At 38.1% G+C, this 20,737-nt stretch overlaps 2 protein-coding genes and 1 long non-coding RNA gene across 8 annotated transcripts in view; 2 read left to right on the top strand and 1 right to left on the bottom strand.

Annotated features, from left to right (window-relative positions):
* Positions 1–12,829, top strand: part of LOC132913927 (mastermind-like domain-containing protein 1) — a 173,631-nt gene extending 160,802 nt beyond the window's left edge. For 3 of the 5 annotated variants that reach the window (XM_060972590.1, XM_060972591.1, XM_060972593.1), the window contains 5 exons: positions 4,236–4,713; positions 6,684–6,968; positions 7,231–7,381; positions 7,455–7,668; positions 7,764–12,829. In XM_060972590.1, the coding sequence (XP_060828573.1) occupies positions 4,236–4,713; positions 6,684–6,968; positions 7,231–7,381; positions 7,455–7,668; positions 7,764–9,971 (3,336 nt within the window). In that variant the 3' untranslated portion in view covers positions 9,972–12,829. Of the gene's footprint in view, positions 1–4,235; positions 4,714–4,925; positions 5,570–6,683; positions 6,969–7,230; positions 7,382–7,454; positions 7,669–7,763 lie in introns of those variants that run through there. The other 2 variants (XM_060972592.1, XM_060972594.1) reach the window with 2 other exon arrangements.
* Positions 12,830–13,742: 913 nt separating this feature from the next.
* LOC132913958 (uncharacterized) lies at positions 13,743–16,341 on the bottom strand. The gene is made up of 3 exons (XR_009659494.1): positions 15,140–16,341; positions 14,956–15,059; positions 13,743–14,879 (listed from the first exon to the last, which is right to left on the bottom strand). It is a non-coding gene; the product is annotated as an uncharacterized LOC132913958 (long non-coding RNA).
* A 2,015-nt stretch (positions 16,342–18,356) lies between these two features.
* LOC132913935 (LIM domain-binding protein 2) overlaps positions 18,357–20,737 on the top strand; it is a 133,667-nt gene continuing 131,286 nt past the window's right edge. For both annotated transcript variants that reach the window (XM_060972617.1, XM_060972615.1), the window contains exon 1: positions 18,357–18,472. In XM_060972617.1, coding sequence (XP_060828600.1) covers positions 18,445–18,472 — 28 coding nt within the window. In that variant the 5' untranslated portion in view covers positions 18,357–18,444. The remainder of the gene's footprint in view (positions 18,473–20,737) is intronic.

Genomic DNA, 20,737 nt, shown 5'->3' with positions numbered 1-20,737 from the left:
TACTATAAACCTTAAAATGTAATTTCCTCTGGTAGCTGTTTCTTTGCGAAAAGTTTACGCCTCAAACAGTACGTTCGTAGTTCTGTTAAATTGAATTTTGCAAGTGCATACTTTGCCGGAGGGCTGTTTGAAATATGTTCCGCCATAAGATTTATTGAAATATCCATTCAGCTATTAATAAAACGTAACTTTAACTGCCTCTGTGTTGGTGTTGGTTTCATTAAAAATTTTCAACGGACCCGGAAAATTTACTTATGCATACACGAGCAACTTGCATCTAAATCGCTCGTCTTAACATAAAGCAGCTGTTTAGCTTAATTCGGGATAATTATTGATAATCAATGAGACAGAATCTCGATGATACGAGAAGATCCGTACGCTATACTGAAGCACGTATCTATTATGTACTTGCCTCTAAATCACTCGTTGTCTCAACGCTTAGGAAAAGCAACCGTTTAGCAGCTCAATTCAGGACAGTTATCGATTTTTAACTAGACGTGATCTCTCGGTAATGCGAGAAAATCCCATAAACGTAACACCAGAATATACTGTTAATTGCATTATACGCAAAGAAGATATTTTCATTAATGCGTAATTCTGCCCTACTTCTGATATAGCGTACTACTAATTAAGTAAGTATAACGCTAGTGTCGGGTCGCTAGTCATATAATTAATTTTATAGTCATTTCTATTCACAGCCCTCGTACCACGACTAATACGACGCTCTTTGATCGATGTACCTCGCTATCCAAAATTTACAGTTGGCTAATTGCATTTCGCGTAAGTGCTCGGCCTAGACGATTGAAAAGTAAGAGATTACCAATTTGGAGAAACTTCGTCCGGGGATGGAAGTTTAAAACTACATTTAAATATTTAAATAGAATCGAGTTGCGAGTTGAACTCCCGCCATCAGTTTCACTACCAGCTTTAACGTGATTACAAAGTTGCCGCAGTTTACTCGCTCTCTAGAAACAACGGCACCGAATGTAATACACGAATAATCAGACACGATTTCGTATCTGATAACAAACGGTTTTGTAGCCGTGGGCAAATGATGCAAAAACTATCGAGGGATTTAATTAAAACGATATCTTCGTGTTAACGAAATCAATAAGGGTGAAAGGGCAACGAGGGGCGAAAGGAAAAAAAGGGAAGGGAGAGAGAGAGAGGGAGAGAAGAAAGAAAGAGAGAGAGAGAGACAGAGGGAGAGAGGGAGCTATTGGCAATCCGAAAAGTCAATAGAACGTGGAGGAGAACCCTCTTAGGAAATCATGACAATAAATACACGAAGAGGCGAGTAGAACAAAGGAGAGAAAAAAGGCATTCATGTCGGAAGATTCTTCTTTGTGCTACGCGTGATACTTCTCGGTTACAACATTCTGTTCTATCGTTTTCCGCGTATCCCAGCGATTAAGACGAAAAGTTTGTTTTCAGAGTCGTGATTCAGGGGTGGAGAAGACGAAAGAGAGCGACCAACCATACGGTTGGTATCGGAAGCACGAAGGAGACAGGGAAATGGAACGACGTAGTAAAGAGAAAAGAGCAAGATTTTCTTTGAGATTGACAATGAGAAGGAACGAGTGGCGATGAACGTGACCAAAAGAGGCAAATAAATCTGCATTAGTAGCAATGGGACTGACATGTCAATACTCGTCAATAGCCTCTTGTAATTATCAAAAAAATACGTCTTTTTTTCTGATACACTGCAAATTGTTATACGAATCAACAGGGTCGTTCCTTGATGAAACATTTCACATATTACTATCAGTCCTTGTACATGTAAATATGATATAATTTATTTTTAATAAAGAAACGATACGTAAAAACACAGGGTACTTTTCGGTAAATTATTTCAATCAGCAAATTAATCCGGTGATTGTGCATTAGAGCGGGCAGAGAAAGCGAGCGAGTAGGTAAAGTAGCAAAGAAAAGATTGTACAAACAGGAGGGCAAATAAGTGACCAAGGGTGTGGGAGTAAAAAAGAAGGGAGGTAATGCTGAAAGCTGAAAGAAGAAGAGATATAGAGATGGGAGAAGAAAAGATGGAGAATGGGATGTAAACGAGGGACGAGAGAAAGACGAGCAATAGGTAGGAGGGAAAAAAAGATAAGCAGAGGAAAAGAGAAGTGGAGTGGCGAGAGTTGAAGCAGGGCACGGATGAGCACGGAGCTAAAAGATGAAAGTATAACCCAGGCTACAGTGACTTACAAATTAAATAGAACATCATATCGTAGCATAGACGAACAAGTATATATTTAAATTCTGTTTCCAATTATAATTAGCCATATCTCTTTAAATATGGTCCCATTAAATATAGAGATTTCTTGCTATAACCAACTTGTTGACAAGAAACTGTTTAAATATTTTTGTGATGTATGAGAAATATATGCTCGTATCAAGCTTGTCTCTGAATAGCGTTTCACTACGCTAATAAAATTTTTAAATGGTGGTATATCACACATAACATACTAATAAGAAGTGTCTAGAAGTGGTCGAATACTTTGGTGAGTTTGTATATGTTGTTTGGATAGTATGAAACGATATTGTCAAACTTAGCGGTGGTTACATTGAAACATCCTGCATCTTACAGCTAACTCTGACTGGCAGTTGAAGTGCAAGGGGTTAAAACCCGGCCATTTTACTTGGCTCAAGGCTCTTTTCGCCGTGGGTTAACGGATTTACTTGCAGAGCCACCGGTTCAAGTGCATCTCACAATTGCCCCTCGTTGAATCTCAATTCTTTCCGGACGATTCGATTTGCCGCTAACGAATCTTCCAGTTATATAAGCTAATTGCGAAGGAACGTCGTAGAGAGCCGGGCGATGTTAATTAAATATAACATCATACTTCGTGTTGTTTGAATAAATACAGTTATTTCAGTCTTGGATAGTTGGAATTCTTTAAGTCGTTATTAATTAAATGGCTACGTTTTCAGTTCATTTTATTTTCTACGATTTGATTTCCTGCTCGTCTTATGTTCATTCAAAGGTCGAGGAACGATGAAAAAGAACAACATTAATACTTAGTCGTGTTGTACGTTTACTTTTCTTGTTTGATTTATAGGCGTCCAACGTCTCGGTAATAAATTTCACACCAGTGTTTACCTTATGAGTCATTACTAGCATTGTTCGATCTTCGAGATACACGAAGAGCGCGTATGGCATTTATCATCTATCATGTTCTATCATGCAATTTCAGCCATCTTCGGATATTAAATTATTTACAGGAAAAAAACTTTTTTATCTCTATAACTTTATACTTTATTACTGTCATTTGCAATCTTCCTAACGTTCGTATTTATACTTTAAGCTTTAATGGGTACCAATATCCTACAGTTGAATTAAATCCCACAAATCAGCAGATCCAAGAGTTAGTTGAAACTTTGTGAAAATAACGTCGCCGCTGGCATCAACGGACAATTAAATTATCGCCGAAGCAGAGTAGGTAACGATGCACTCGAGGTACAACATAAACCACGAGTTACGTTGGCTGGATTATGTGTATACATAACGAGCACATAGGTGTGTTAGCCGTACACGCGACAAGTAGATCTATGTACAGGACAGGTCAGATTATCGGGAAGTTTAAGCAGCGCAGGGACTTGACCGTGCCTCCACCTGTCGATGGAAGGTTGGTAAAATAATACTCTAGATAGGTCTCACTGGTAAAAGAGGTTCCTGCATCCTCAGACAATAGAAATCCCGAAAGTTTCCATCGAAATTGCTTAACTTGATTATCATCTTGTTTATCTCCCTTCTCTTGTTAGGTAATTTATTTTAATTCAACAAGTAATTTAATTTAATATAAAAACACTGTTTCAACATGCCCTGCAAGTTTTATCGTAAAGAAAAGTTGCACGATGAAACACGTGGACAACTTTTCGTCCTACTTTTAGAAGATATAGTAATGCACAAAAGTTTCGAGGAAATACATATTTATAGAGTCTATAAAAGCAAGTTTGAGGAGAAGATTTAATAATGGAAAAGGGGTCACTTAAATGATAAGTTAGTGACGTAACGCGGATAATAGCTCGTACTCGTTAAAGATTTTGTAATTATGTTTATCTATAATAAACGCTCTTGAATCACGCTTTGAAATCTAATTTTTCGATTTCTATAAATTATTCTACTCTTTTTTTTTATATCCTTCTATTTTACCTTTTCTATTGTGTACCTACTAAATTACTAATTATTAAACAATTATTACTACAAAAGGAAAATATTTGTCTGATTGTAGGACGAAGTGCTGACGATATCGGAAAAGGTGGTCGTGCGGGTTCACGATCTGGTCACCTGGTTATCGCCTACGTTGGAATGGTCGTGGGGTCGCGAGGTGTCTTATCCACCGACCCCGACGTCATCTCCGGCGAACAGTCCGCTAAGGTATGAGATACCACAACCTCAGGTGCTCACCGATCCTGGCATCGATTTCTCAGACGTCGATAAGCAACAGAAGGAATACGAAAGCAATCACAACACAAGGAAATCAGATTGTATTTCTCAAACGAAAGTGGTCGTGCTCTCGTACCCCAGGTACTGTCGATATCGAGCACTGTTGCGTAGGCTCGAAGGTGCCGAACCGTCCTGGCTTTGCTCGTCCATAGCAGCTGCACTAGGTGGATTCACCGCCACACCAGGTACGAGGGTACTCTTCTGCAGAGATACCTTCGACTACCCGGACCTTGAAACTCATGAGCTCCTCTGCAATCACCTAGGTACGCTCAATTGTTAATCTATTAACCCATTACTATTATCTGATTTTATTTACCTATTTATCGAATATTTTTCTATTTAATTCTATAATTTACTAATTACCTATTTTTAGCTATTTTATTTATGTATCTTACTATTAATATTTAACCTCTTAAGTATTAAAATAAAGTCATTTCTCCTAATCTAATTAACAGGACAACTAGAGCTTATTTTTTTTTTTAAGAAGTCAATGCACTGAACATAATTCGTTAATCTTTAACTAAATCGACAAATACTGTCTGCTAAGTAAAAATTTTATTCAATACCCTATTTGTTAAACATCAGATACCATGCTGTTCTTACGTGGTAATTAATAATTATTCATAATCATAATATAATTAATAATCATTGCGTAAAGTAGATACATATTAATTTCGACAATTTGGGTTATCATTTATCGACCGAGGTTAGCTGCACGTAGTCATAGCAAACGATTGCATAGGCTAGCTAAAGACTAGAGAAGTATTTAAAAAACAGCAGAACGTGTTGAGTAAAGCTAGCGAGAAGAACGTTATTGTAAGGTCCCATCGTGCACGACGTGTTGCTTTATCTGAAAGATACTTTGTAACCATAACAGCGAAGGTCATAATCCGGATTAATACATTCAGTAGAACAAACATCCATGTACAAATATCAATCGAACTGTTCTGCTAGGATTTCTAGAAATTTTACCAGTGAAGGTGACAACAGTGATGGTGCGACTTTGTATATTGTGCACATTGATTGTTTCGTTTATTTAATTTTGACGCCATTACAGGCAAACAATGACTATTTTGATGAAGATTAAAGAAAATAAAATTGTGTATTTTCAAGTTGCTGGTGAGTAAAATTATCGTGGTTCATACAAAAGACATGGGGAATGACTTCTTGGACAGAATTTGTATTGAAATGTGATACGTAGAAGTGAAATGGATACAGAAACTTATAAAGAAACGATAACAATATCATATACTTATCTATGTTACAAGTGCCCAGTGTAAAATGCGTACAGTGTTAAATTATAATGTAATCTTTTGATAAGCAGTCGATGTTTGAAGGTTTCCTTTTTTAATTGTGTTAAAACTAGCCGTATGGCATTGATATAAATAATTACATACATACATATGTATGTTCAGCTCTGGTAATGTAAAACAGATAGAAATATGAATTACAATTTGAAAGTATTCGTTACGTAGTAAAACTAACTTGTTGTCCTGCAGTAACACAAAATATTATATACATCGTATTATTACTCTAGTAATTACAACTTCCATAATGCACATGTCAATTTGTTCGTTTTGTACGTTCCAAACTTTCGTGACGAAACATTTCACGAAATATAATATTCTTTTTTGAACTGCCATTTAAAATGATTACTTTTGAAGCAAATGTAATGACCAAGGTTATTTTATATTCACATTTTGCGTATAATTTCGACTTGTTACGGGAAATAAAAAAATTTCACGCGATTCTAATGGCAGTCTTTTTACTTGAAACGAAAATCGTGCGAGACGTGAATTGTCCTGTTATTAATTTAATTCCAGTGGTAATCGTCATCTTTTGTGTGTATCGCATTGAAACAAACAGTAAGACTTTTATAACCGTCAGATATTAAAGAAGAACATTACGGTATCGTAAACGTATAATGTTTTATATATGTATTTACCCAGTAATCCAGAAAAACGCAATCATGGATATATTTTTCTTAATGTTTTCACAATATAGCACATGTTAAGTAACATCATACATAACGCAACTATTAACTTCTTCTAACAGATTAGGAGTAGCTGATAACAGAAATGCAAGAAATCTTAGGGAGATAAAGAAATACTTGTTTTCTAAATTGCTTTCTTGATTCTTCGTTATTTTATTGCATTGTTAAAGGTTGAATCTGATGAGAATGATTGAATTAAAAAAAAATTATTTAAATAAACTATGTAAAATAATTTTTTAGCGCCGAAATTAAAAGGAAGACCGAGAAGGAAGCGTAAAAAGCGTAGCGCATCTCCGGGCGAATCGAGCAACGAGAGTGAGGCATCCGTGGCGTCTACCTCGAAGAGTGCCCCAGCGAGTTCGAACGTGGTGGTACCAAGCGTTGGAAGGCCACCTTCGTCGGTGGTACGACGAAGCGAGCGGAAGACCACCGCCGAGGAAAAGAAATTCCTAACGGATGTGCAGAATTTCATGAACTCGCGGGGTACGCCTGTCGGAAAGATGCCACTGCTGGGCTACAGGCAGAGTCAGTATCTGTGTGACGTCTTTTTTTTTTTTTTAATTGGCGGAAAACTTTTTTTAGACACCTTTAATTCAGATCTCATATCTTCGCCTGCATACATATAAAAACATATTAATCTATTGTAATTTAAATTAAAACAGTGATTGGTACTGTTCGAAGCTGATCTACAGCAGTGTTTCCTTTTGACAAACTCATACGTTCCTTATAATAAATGTTTTAAAGATACAACGAAGATATCGGACTAACAATGTTCTTTTGTTTACAGTTGATCTCTTCCTGTTTTATACGAAAGTACAATTGCTCGGTGGCTACGATTCCGTCAGTGCTGGTCGACTCTGGAAGAACATTTACGACGACATAGGTGGTAATACAGGATCCACCAGCGCTGCGACCATCACTCGACGACATTACGAAAGGTAAAGTATTCGAATGATTTTATGTATTAGCGATCAAGTCAGTGACGGTTTATGGAATGGGTCGTACGAACAGGTTGCTGTTACCCTACGAGAGGTATCAAAGAGGAGAGGAAGCGAAAGTTAGACTGACACCCGGAAGGCGAAGTAAGAGTAGCAGCGTGTCCGAAGAGTCTGAAGATAATAAGCAAGAGACGAACGATTCATATCCATCGGAAACGCCTCCCCCTGTAGAAACGAATGTTACTGCTACAACTCCTCCTCTTCAATCAATTGTATCGTCGGCAGCAGTAAGTATCGTCGAGATACTTCATCATTTATACTTTATAGGATACTCGTTCATTGAATAATACGAGCGATATAATAATTAAATTTATCTTTACAGCCGTTCCTTTCGAGCGAAAAACCGAAGACGGAGACTGGCAAGACATCGTCTCTGCGTAGCGTAAGAGTGAAACAAGAACGCTTGAAATCGTTAAATACTATGATTGCCAATAGTACGCCATCGCCCAGCCAGCAAACAAGCCAACTACCAAGTCCACCACCTTCTTCTAATACGTCAATTTCAACGCCGAGTAGTACACCATCTACGACACCCACGAATGGTACTGGAAGTCAAAGTGTATTAGAGAGGCAGCTCAACAGTCCTCTAATATCGCAACAAGTTCCACCGTCGTGTTCACCGCCGGGTCTTCCGGTAACTACAGTGGTAACGAATGCTTCTACGGTGGTAACGTTAACACCACCACCGGAGAAGGATATGAAAGAAATCAAACTAGATCCTAAACAAACCACCCTGTTGGCTCAGGGTAAGGAGAACATACCGTTGTTCGGCGAGAAGTCAATTTTCGCGGAGAAGACGATAGTGCCTCCTAGATCACCCGAAGTGATTGACCTTGAAACGGAGAGCGACTCGAGTAGGGATAAGATAATCATTCCCAGTTTTAAGAAACGTAAATTGGAAATACTTCGCGAGGGTGGTCTTGAAGTTACTGCCGTTGACTTGGATACGCGACCCAGCGTGATTCAAAGTAATCCTCCTGCGCCAGCAACAATGAAATCCGAAGAAAAACCGCCAATATCGTATCCTCTTCCAGTCACACCTAATTCCATTCCTAAGTTGATTTCCGTCACCGTAACGCCGGATATAGGGCATATGTTATCGTCTCCTCAAGAGCATCAACATCATCATCATCATCAAGCACGATTACAAACGCCGACCAAGCAACATCCTGCTCATCACAATAACAATAATAATATTATGATGAATAATAATAATATGGTGAACAGCCGCGTAATAAATCTAGGTACTTCTAATAACGCCGCGTTGCTACAATTGTACGCGAATGCTAATGTCCCGCCACCAGCGTCGTCAGGGTTGCATCAAGCAAATCATCGTTTCGTACCGCCAATTGTTCCTAACGGTAGGATATTTCCGCCCAAGGTGACACAGTCAAAGTCGATATTCGCACACAACGAAAAAATGGTTTACGGAGATCCGAAAGAGATTCCTATCCCTCCAAAGTATCGTTCCACGTTGCATCGTTTGCAGCCGCATCAGATACACAATAATATAGACCCTGTGTACGGCGGGGTCCTCGACTTAACGCAAAAATCGAACAAGCCGGTGTTCCCGAGGCCGAGCTTAGAAATAGTGAAAGTACCTGTAGTGCCGAGGCCTAATCCATTAAACTTGGAGATGAGGAACTCGTCGATTAAAGAGAAACCAACAGATTGTTCGAAACGAAGTACCTTCCCTGGTTACCAGAACGTACTCGACAGTCGAACGATGGCTTCGAATAACTTAGAAATTACGATCGTAAACCCTAAGCAAAAAAATAATCACTTAAGTACACCGACGCATGTCCGGGTATCGAGTCCATCTAGAAATAGCGCGATACCTGTGCAAAGAAGGCAACACCTGAACGGCAAGTACACGACGAGGAGCGAACCAGTTTCACCGTACACACCTAGGAAGCCGAGTCATCCTGTTATACCGAATGTACCTAATCTAAATCACCTGAATAGTGGAAATTATCCTAGAATGGCAACGATTCAGCAACAGAATACGATCGACAGGAGAAAAAACGTAGAAATGAGCGGTGGTAAGGAGCAGCATCAGCATCAGCATCAGCAGCATTCACTTCAACATCAGCATCATCACCAGCACCAACATATGCATCAACAACATCAACAGCAACAACGTCGAATCAGCGAGGGCGATAAATCGTTAATCGCTCAACAACAACAACAACAACAACACCACCAGCCACAGGAACCGAGGCAAACCGAAGCTGGAAGACGACACAGTGTTCCGAGCATACCTTCTGGTTATGTACCTACGGTACCGCAAAACAATCCAGCTTTCTTTCCACAACTGCCAAACACGCCCGGCAAGTTCCTACCGATTTTAGACCCCATGTACTATTCCGCATTCTATAATGGTTTATTTCCCCCGCCGATTCCGCCCACGGCTGCCACGTCGTTTTTACCGCCGGAATTTAGTGCGTACTACAAAGAATTACTTGCTTCCTCGCAACCAAGACTGGGGATGGCGGGGCAGCATCAGCCAGCTGCTCCAACGTCTAAGTAGACAATGGGATCTCATCTAGGGTTTCCGATGTGTAACGAATATCGGTTTCATTTCTAGAGACAAAGATCCGTCGGATTCCTCGCTTCGAATTCTATTTTCACTGAAATTACTCTATGAGGAATTTACTCGTAATTGTCAATAAATAATAAAGACATTCAGCGAATAATCTTAAATCGCGATAAAAGAATGTGTATTTACTTTATCGTTTAAGCATTTTCCGACGATCATTTAAAAATACACTGTCGTTTTGAATAATATTCTAAATATTTAATTGTAACGATATAGGAAGAATAATACAGTGTCGTTCGAGCGTAAACGATAAAAAAAGGAGAGATCGAACGAAGTTCGAACTACAAACGAAAAATAGGCGCATACAGTGAAATAAGTGTGTGCATGCATATATCATGCAATAAATTAGGTAATAATTTTTTATATGTAACAATAATAACGAGATAACTTCATTGTAAATGGAAATCGATGAAACGATGTTTCGGTCTTATTTTAATTTTTATATATATTCGAGAGGATATTCGATATTAATTAAGAAAAACGTACTAAAACACTGTGATAACGAATAATGGGAAAGAAGAAAAAAGCAAAAAAAAAAAAAAAAAAAAAAAAAAAAAAGGATTAAGAAGAAAGAAAAATACTGAACTCAATATTAGAAGTGAATGAATGCAGTTGACTGTTTTTCATTCGATAAAACAATTTTTTCAACGTTCATCCTTCGTAAAGTTTAAATGTACAGTCGTAACGGTCAAATGCTAGGAATAATTAATTAAGAAATTCAATGACAATTTTACGTTCTTTTTCTTATACTTTTTCGCGAAAATGCAAACTTTTTCAGGAGATTAATTCAATTCTCCATTATGAGTCCAAATTTCTTAATTTCGAACGTGCGATGTGATAACTAAATAAATATATAAATAAATAAAGAAATATATATAAATACATATACATGTATGTCACACACACATATATGTATATACATGTATACATGTATATATACATGTATATACATATATGTGTATATGCGAGATCTTTAACCGACGGATCGCCAGAATGTATAATTGTTTATTGTATAACGATAAATCTTACGTAGTAACGATCGCGAGAACCCTATTCTACTGTGTAAGTTTAGACAATTTTCATTGTATTGACACGTACACACTATCACCATACACACTAATCTGTAGTCAGCTCTAACAAATAAGTGCACGCAAGCGATGTTATAGCAACGAGATATGTATATATTGTATATAATCACGTATTCGTTAAGCTAGATAAATTCCCTGCATTATATCTTTCAATATTACATAAGTGCGTTAAGATTTAGTAAATGTACAGGCTGTCTTATTTGTGTGGCCAACGATAGTCGTATCGCTGCATATATATAAATATATTCTTATTAGGGTGCAACGCAATATTTTGCAGAATACTTCTAGAAAATCTCTTGTACATTGAACTATAACGAAACGAAAGCGTAGATAAAAAAAAGGATTGTTTTCATTTTTTATTGACAGAGAGATTGCTCGTGAAAAATAACAAATCAGAGAGAAAAAGGAAAAAGAAGCATGCGAATCTTTTATTTTAAATTCCAATTAAGGAGCACCATCGCATAATTGACTGATTAAATACGCGTGATCGCTGCCGAAAGCGATCGAACATCGCGGGCCACCAAAGTTCTGAAGAAAAGAAAAAAAGTACCGATGGTATATCCATGTTAAATGTAGACATATTAATAGAATTTGTTCGTTTTAGGATACTCTGATAAAGGAAAAAAAAAACAAAAATAAAATATCAGATAATGTTAAAAAAAACATTCGTACCCCTAAAACGTACAAGAGTGTAAAAGGTCCTCGCCTGACCATTCTAGCAAAATCAGATTTCTATATCGATGTCTTTCAACAATAAGTTGTTCATGTTTGGAAGTTCTTTTACGAAACAAGGGTGAAATGATGAGCGTTGTTGGAACTTACGATCGCGGTTTTTTGAAAGGTCTTCGAGCTACGCCCGACGCGCCGAAAAGTAGAAATCATTTTTCTTTTCTTTTCTTTTTTTACTTCAATTGATTCTATTATCATCGTAGCATAAAAAAAGCACGAATTATTTTTTTTATACAACAAATAATCTTTTTATTAGATTTGCCTTGAAACGCTTCTCTTGTTCCAATGGTGCTATGTTGCAAGGTATTTGTAAGAAAAAGTTCTTGTTTTTTTTTTCTTTTTTGAGCTTTTACGAAGGAAAACCGTCGGGAATCGACAAAGATCGTTGACGTATTCCGAAAGAAATACGATCTAAGACAGACCTTCTTCACGTCCAAGTCTGATAAACCGTATTTCGAAGGTAAAAAGACTTCTGATTTCAGAGTGTATGTATATATTCAAAAGCAGATCCGTTATTGTTGCGATTACGATATAATTCCGCGAAATTCATTTAACAATGGCTAAACGAAATGGAAGAAGTGGTATGAAGAAGAGGACAAAGTTTTCTTTTTCTCGGAACAGAGAGTAAAAAAAAAAAAGAAAGAAAAGTAAAAGGAAGGGCTTGTACGAGAATACGTGCCATAAAACTGCTTAGATAATGACTTTAAAAATCGAACGATAACGACGGTCGTTTGTATGTGCTTTTAACGAGCCCTTTATCAACTAGAAAGACTATAAGAATGTAGAAGAAAGTTTAAATGAAAGGAAAGAAGTGCAAAATTCCATAGGGGAGATTTTATGTAATTTCTTTTTGTTTTGTTACCGTGGATGTTTTAATCTCGAATTATAGTGCGTGAGCGATAAAGAGAGAAGAAACTTGGAAGAATGTACGTATGTATGTGAGAGGGAGAAACAAAAAAAAAAAAAAGCAAATGAGAGAGACATCAAAGACGCGCGCGATGAGATAAGAATGTATGAATGCGAATACAGAACAGAAATTAGAGAACGATTAATATTCAAAAAAAAAAAAAAAAAAAAAAAGAAAAAAGAAAGTCTATGTTCGTTTTTTGTTTTTCTTTTGCGAGTTTTTCTTCATTTTGTATACTTAGCAGTGACTTTTTAGCGTAACCCTCGTTTCCCAATTTAATAATAATTATTACTATGATACAAATATTTTTTATTATATGGGCATTTCAGTTCCTAACTTGGAAATAAAATATCTACTACGAATGAATCCGTTATTGACAGAATTCAAGCAAGTGAACGTGTTTCTCCCTTTAGAAGTTATAATATTTGACATTTTTTATTTAAAACGTCTAAATTTTTATTTGAAGTTTAAAATAAAACGATTTGAAACTCGAAACCTATTGAAACGTGCTTGCTTTTGATTTGATGCATAAAATACATGTTTCCATTGTTCTATTTAATAATAAAAACCGACGATCTCATGATCATAATGATGATAACTGAAGCATTGACTAGTAAGTATTAATAACACTTTTATGATCTCTAAATAATTATTCTAAATAAAGATCTCTTCCACAAAATATAAAAATACTCGGAGAAATGTATGTAAAAAATAGAAGCGATAAGAATACTTTCGATTTATATATTTACCTCGAACATATCCTCTGCGCAGTGCTGTGAACTCAGCGAAACGACTAAAATGAGACAAAAAAGATAATGGCGCGGAATGCACGAGCATGTGCCGCGAAATTTAAAATGTCTTTACGGTGGCTATAAACTGATAACCTGTTTAACCAGTTCGGTAATGGTAGACGCAGAAAGTTCTGCCTCACAAAATCATTTCTACTCTGTTTTCCCTACTGATTATTTTTACTCGACATAACCTTACTATCTCATATTTTACTATTTCAATATTATATACACAAATTCCACGGAAAAGAGTATAATTATAATACCATCCGTTTAATTATGCATGTACGTTTTCAAAAATCATCAGATCGTTTCATTAATAGATTCAAATTTACATAAGAGATTAGAACGAAGATTTACATATCACATTCAGTAGAAGATTCAGTCGTAACAAATTTTTTCTTCGTAAAGCATGAATTTATTGATTAACTTCCGCATTTAATTCGAATGTTAATTATCGGTGGTCGGCATAAAGGTTAGTTTCACATGGTCTTATTACAAACAAAGTACACAGCATCGAAGCATCTTCTATCAAGTACAAAATTTTATCAAGTACACTATTTTAATCTACCGTTAATTCAATCTGTGCAAACGCGTATTATAAATGCGTATTATAGATGCGTAGAATTCTTTATTTTCTCTACAACAATAATGTATGATTTCATAACTATATACAAACTTTTACATCGTGAAATACAAGAAAGTATTTCATGTTACGTTTATTTTGTCCACCGATAACCACAGTGTATTGCTAATATCTCTAATTTTACTCATTTTCGTGTTTGTATTGAGTATAAAGTATTCCGACATCCCGTTTATTTGAACCTGCTGCAGGACAAGTAGTTCATATAACCGAAGTCCATATAATACGAGCTTACTGGTTCTCCTTATTATTTATGATTTCTCGTTCATAGTAGTAATTCAAGTTCAGATAAATCAATCCAATTAGAAGAAGTTTATTTAATCGCCCACTAACTAAAATTTTGTTTGAATATGTGGAGCGCGTTCAAACAGACTAATTACACTGTACCCAACGTTATAAATTGTAGAGGGCGTAATAAAACCTCTGAATGGTCGGTATTACAGAACATGTTCTGAACGCGATGTTCCGTAAGGTGCCAAGTCCACTTTTATTGTTCTCAATGATTGAGTTAAATATGTTTCACATATAAATATGAGTCGCACAGATCGTAAGAAATAGTCCGGTCTCTTTCGAGATCGATATTTCAGAACGTGAAATACGAAAACCCATACAATATCAGATTTATTCCATATTTAGTCAGTGGTTTCACGATCGAAACCCACATCAGCGTTGCTGCCAATGTACCTTGGCGAACACACAGATATGTGTAGATTGTACACGTAGCGAATAGAACAAGGTGGTAGGGTGGAATTGTGTTTACCTCTCCATCCCCCGATGACAATCGGCAAACACACTTCGATGTAGGATTGTTGCGCACTGCTGCACGCCAAACTGCCTTTGTGTACGTAGTATACTTGCACAAATCTGCAGATCAGAGACGAAATTCTCGAAAATTCGCATTCACGCTTCACAAAAATTCACTACTTCACTCTACTTCGACTGACTAGTTTCATAACGAATTTTGTACTGCGATTATCGCAATTTCTTCGATACTCCCGCCAAACGATTCGATTGTAGAGGGCGTCGTTGCACGCTATCGAACCTTCATAAATTAAGTAGGGGCAATCTAATTGCTTCCTTATTAGGGAACAAATAAGGAAATTTCTTTGATTATTAAACACAACAAAATATCTATATACGTAGCTAGTATTCTGATTTGATATATTATTTAAAAGATTCTGGACTTTGGAAAAAACAGAAAAAATTCTTTCAAGAAATTAAAAGTGTAGGATAAACGATACTAATTTTAAGTGCGTCGATTTAATTTATTAGAAGAAATGAAACTGTTTTTCGCTGTTAACCACTCTTCAGGTAAATATCAAATCTTCATTCAGAACATATCCGCAATAGTACTGCGTAGAAATATCACGTTTCCATTTTAAAAACCAACTTTTATTCCACTTGTATTCTTGCAAAGCAGCACCGATTTTTACAAAAATACGTACATAGGTCGTTACTAAGATTTAACGATCAATAAAATGGGATAATTAAATCATGAGAAATAGCCCTTTAGAGAAAATAGAAGACAAAACGAATTAAATCACGGACAATATTGCAGCGTATTCTCGGTCGGTAATAACGCGTAGAACGATTCGATTCGTGCACCAGTATCGATCGAGGGACCAGGCGCAAAAGGTTACGCGGGCGTAGATGGAGGTGCGGGGTTTCTTGGACGCGCTTGAACATCGTTGCGGTGACGAGCATGTCATATCTTCGCGTTTCATGCGAAGCAGAGAATGCACGTAACCAGCGCAAAGCTGTCTTCCGCCCAGTTCTCGTGAACACTTCACCCACCAGACAATAGTTTACCGTATCGACCTATTCTCCCTCTCTCTTTCGTACGTGGCTTCTCCCTCCGTGCTTCGTTCTCATCTACCTCCTCATGCCACCCCGCTCCAGCCAACCACGAACTTGCTCTTCTGGCCTTCCCTTCGTGCCTTTCCGCAGATCCAACTTGTTTCTGTGTGCCATGAACTCCGAAGCTTCCGAGTCCACTTAGGAACAGCTGCGAACAATCCACGAACAGTCACGATACTTTCCAAACTTTTCGCCGATATTTTCGAAAGTTTCCCTTTGTGTTCGGGTCTCCTGATGTTCTGAGTTATGGTCTTTATACTATCCTATTCACAATCTTATTTCTTTGCACAATTATATCTTATCTTTACAGATAAAGGAACAATCCTAAAATTCAGTAATTAGAGCCATATTACCAAAACTATATTCTATTCACAATCTCGTTTTCTTCCTCGATTTTGAGTTAACGTTACACGTGACCATCACAGAGATGAATATGATAAGCAATTTTTAAATTCAATAATCTGTTCATCTATTTTTAAAAGATTTATATATATCTTGGAATGTAACAAGTTGTTCCCTTTCCAACTATCTTAGCTAACAAATAACATGAAAATTAAAAGATCAACAAAAATTTAAATTTTCCCCTATGAGCCCTTCTTCATACAGATCTAACTTTGTTCTCGTTAAATATATCATAGGCTAAATCTTGTATATCATGAAACACAACGAAACAAATGAGAAATTACGGCCTTACAATTTATTAGCAAAAGAGCAAAATTTTATCAAGATATTTAAACTCGTTAAACTGGAAGAAATTCTTCATCCATGTAATAAACTTGCGAGTTTAATGGAAATTAAATTCAGTTTGCTTGAGTCCGAACGCCGCTCGTAGACTTCGCACCGTCACGGTTTCCGAAGGTCGAGATTTGTTCCAAAGTTTGTATGAATGAAACTTATCCTAATATCTCCGTGAACGGTGTGCGGCTTTCTTCGGACAGTTCTAGTCGGGGAACAGCGTCGACCAAAAGTACAGAAAGTCCACGGGAGAGAGAGCACGTGCAAGCAAGGGTCGGTTGTTTCCGAGCTCGTTCGAATCGTTTCAACCCAGGGTCAGTGGAACGTGCTTGTGTACGAACTGTCCGCAACTGTCATTCACCTCGTGGCTTGCCACGCGTTCGCGGCGGATATTTCCGTATGGTTTGCGGGAAAAAGTTATCACGGGGTCGGGGAAAAATCGAAGTGCCACAACGGATGAGTTTTCGCGGCCTGAGACTTCTCTCTCATTGGTTACACACAAAGAGAATGAGAATATTGGAAAAAAAATGTTTCCAATCACCACCGGTTACAACCTGGAGAATTGTATCTGTACGGTCTGATTCGTACAGCTAAATATCATTTCATTTGTATTTCTTATTAATAGAATAACACAGGAAAAAACATGAGCACATTTTTCTTGATTTTCTGAGGAACATATGTTCAGCTCTAAAGCCAAATAAAAAGACAATTTCGATAGTATAAGATTGATTGGTTAAGCTATTGGATCTTAGAACGGCTTCCCTGTGAAAGGTAGGAAATTTCACTTATCTTGTTCTTCTGGTGTAATCTTTAATTAAAGATGCAGAAAAAGTACAAATGACTAAATAGCCTGGAAGAAAGCTAAAAGAAATTTATTCTTATACTGCGTACGAGAACTTCGTCGGCGTATCATTTGCAATTTTCATTTAAAACTTTCATGCATTCTGTCTCGCACATTTGATGAACACACACACGCACGCACGCAGTAACGAACTTAGAAACTTAAGTCCGCTTTTACGCTATTTCATCGCATAACGATGCAGCTCAACGTTTACGTCCAAAAGCTTGCATTTAATGCAAACAGGAAAAAGAAGAAAAAAATACGAGCACTTTTTCGAATACATCTGGCTCTATCCACGGTCATTCAAGGCCTCATTACAGTCGTGTATCGTTGTGTATATCGCTCATTGAGCTTCGCGTGAAAAGCTGGCCTCGTTAACGAAGCACGGTCGCAAAGCTGTTTTCCGGACCCCGCGTGTTCTTCGTTCGACGACACATCAACTGTCACTGAAGACGACTTTTCAACGTCTCCGGGATATAAAAGGCGGCCATACTGACCCCGAATCGCGGGTTATCGAATCGTGCCTTCACCGACAGATAGACATCGAGATGCGTACTGACATACAGTGTGCGAGCGTTGTTCGCGTGACAGCGAGCCAAGCGTACTCTTATGCTCGTGGTTCTCTCGTCTGACAGCCGTGACCTTCGAACGTTTATCGGTAGAAAACTTTCTTCGGGATTTCGCCTCCGCTCACGGCTAAAAAGTCGAACGCTCTAGTTCTTCGCTACACAGTGATTTCTCGTCTTTGAAAATTCGAATAAATCGATGAATCAAGAAACAAGTGAAAATAACGGATGATGATGGAACACGGAAAGGATGGAACTGAGCAGTATATTTTTAACAGGTAGGTTTCACGCTAAGTAAATAGTTAGATATAAATTTTTTTTTAAATAATAATACGATACTCGATGAATGTTAAAGATTTTGAACAGCTACTTCTGTTAGTGTTTTTAAGCTACTGTCTCGGTTTGCTTGTTGATTTTATTACAGTAAATGTCCGAGGGTAACATGAGAGAAAGGATATAATACGAACTATCAAAGAGTAGATTGTAATATTTGCCGTGTAATATTCTCTTAAGTATAGCAAGCTGAAACTTCTGCTTTCCCTAAAGTTATGTAACTGTTCGATCTATTTCACGTCCCAGGCGAATTGGTGTCAGTCGCTGATAATAGTAATAAATAGCTGAAGCAACGATTCAGCCTCGTAAAATTTTAGAAAGTGCTCCGGTCCAGATAACTTCCGGCTTCGTGAACTAATCTTCTCCGTTTTCTGGTAGTTCAACTTGGTGGTGAGGTAGGTCGGCATAGTTTCCCGTTGATACCGCCTTTCTATTCGAACGACTCGCCAGGGAACAAGGAAGCATAACGCGGTTGGGTGTCGCGACGCCAGACGCGGTTGCATTTACGAAAAGGATGGAAAAATGAACGCTCGTTGCTTAGAGACGTAAATGCAGTTAAGTTCTGCCTGGATGCGTCCAGCAGTTCTCAATATTCTTGATGCGAAACACCAACCTATTCTCTTCTTCTAAAAATCCTTCTTACAATTAGAGAAGAAAAACTTATATGAACTAGACTCGTAGTTATTTATTAGAACAATATTTGAAACGTTGAAAATTATTACAACAATACAAAGTAAAAGGTAAAATTTTTCACTCTGAAGAACATAAAAAGAAATACATCTTCTTTTTGTAGAAACTTTCTCGGAATACATCTCGTAACTTCTATATACATTTTCAGAATGATTTCAGATTTTACCAATATAATTATGATAGTCGTGTCTCATTACAATGCTAATGAAATTTCGAAATGTTCTATATAACTGATACAATAAAAACATAACAATTTTCGAATGCTTTCGCGAGCCAGTTTAAGTGAAAGAGATAAATTTTGGAAAGGTAATAGGAAGGAAAGCCATCTTAAACGCAAACCGCTTAAACGCGGCGTTTGAAGGTTAGCAGGCCTCCTGGCGTCGCATCACCGCCTAATAAAATGACTGGTCGTCTGACCAGCATAACCTCGCCAACCCATCGACCCCCGCTATACGTTCCTGGGATAAACGCAGAGAGTAAAGAGGCGGAGGTGGAGGAGGAATAGAAAGAGGAGGACGAATAGGAGGAGGAGGAGGAGGAGGTGGAGAAAGGTGCAGGAGGAGGAAGAGGGTGGGCAGGGTCGAGGGTGAACCCCTTATTGATTTTTAGGGTGACACTGTCAACCGGCGAGTGTTGAGTCCCCCGCGACGGGAGGGACTTTGAAACGACGAGGAGTGAGAAAAAATGTGGCGGCCGCTGCGCCATTCCACGCGCGAAAAACATCCCTTCTTTACAGTTATCTTCTTTTTCATTTTCTTTTCTCATGGTTCAGCGATCGATTAGAATTTCATACGCGAATAAAGATGATTAGGAAACTGTCCGATCCTCGCTTTCCGCTAGAAACATGAAACATTTTTTCGTTGTGTAAAAGTGGCGAGTGCGGCGTCGGCGGCAGCGGTGGCGGTGACAGAAAAGAGTAACTGTGGCGAGGCGCAGTCCCGTTGCGGTCGGGGGTTTAGCTCTCGGCGCAGGGCCGTACGCATCCGTGGGCGACGCTCCACGTGGAACAGCTGCCTTCTCGCGTCGTCTTGCATGTTTTACACAACGTCTCGGGCATTCGGATCGTGATTTTAGTTCTTGGGAAACGATATCACGCCGACGGTGGACAAATTTCGTTTTAATTCTACACGTTTTTTCTCGCATCTTCGAGTCATAGTTGACGTCCAGTCTAATTTTCTTTTTTCCATTCTTTGTAATCGTTTGGCCGAGCCACGCCACCACGTCGCGAGTCGTCCATGAATGAGCAGCGAATGACGCGTGTGTTTCCCGTAATCGTTTTTCGTGCTCGATCGCTCCTCGATATCCTTGCTTGGTGACGTGTGTTCTTTGTGCGCCACGCTTTCTGGCTGTGCTGCACGCAGAAAGTTACGAGAGTTAACTTTCGAGTGTTCACGGAAACGGTGCGCCAACGGAGGAGGAGGATTAAAGAAACGCATCGTGTGTGTGGTGTTTCTTCACGTCGCGTCGGTTTCTAATTTGCCGCAGCGGGGGGGAGAGAAACGTTTGATTAAATATCGAAG

The sequence above is a fragment of the Bombus pascuorum genome, chromosome 14, assembly GCF_905332965.1.
Source record: "Bombus pascuorum chromosome 14, iyBomPasc1.1, whole genome shotgun sequence".
Lineage (NCBI taxonomy): Eukaryota > Metazoa > Arthropoda > Insecta > Hymenoptera > Apidae > Bombus > Bombus pascuorum.
The sequence above is the reverse complement of the archived record's forward strand: the minus strand, read 5'-3'. Positions and strand labels throughout refer to the sequence as shown.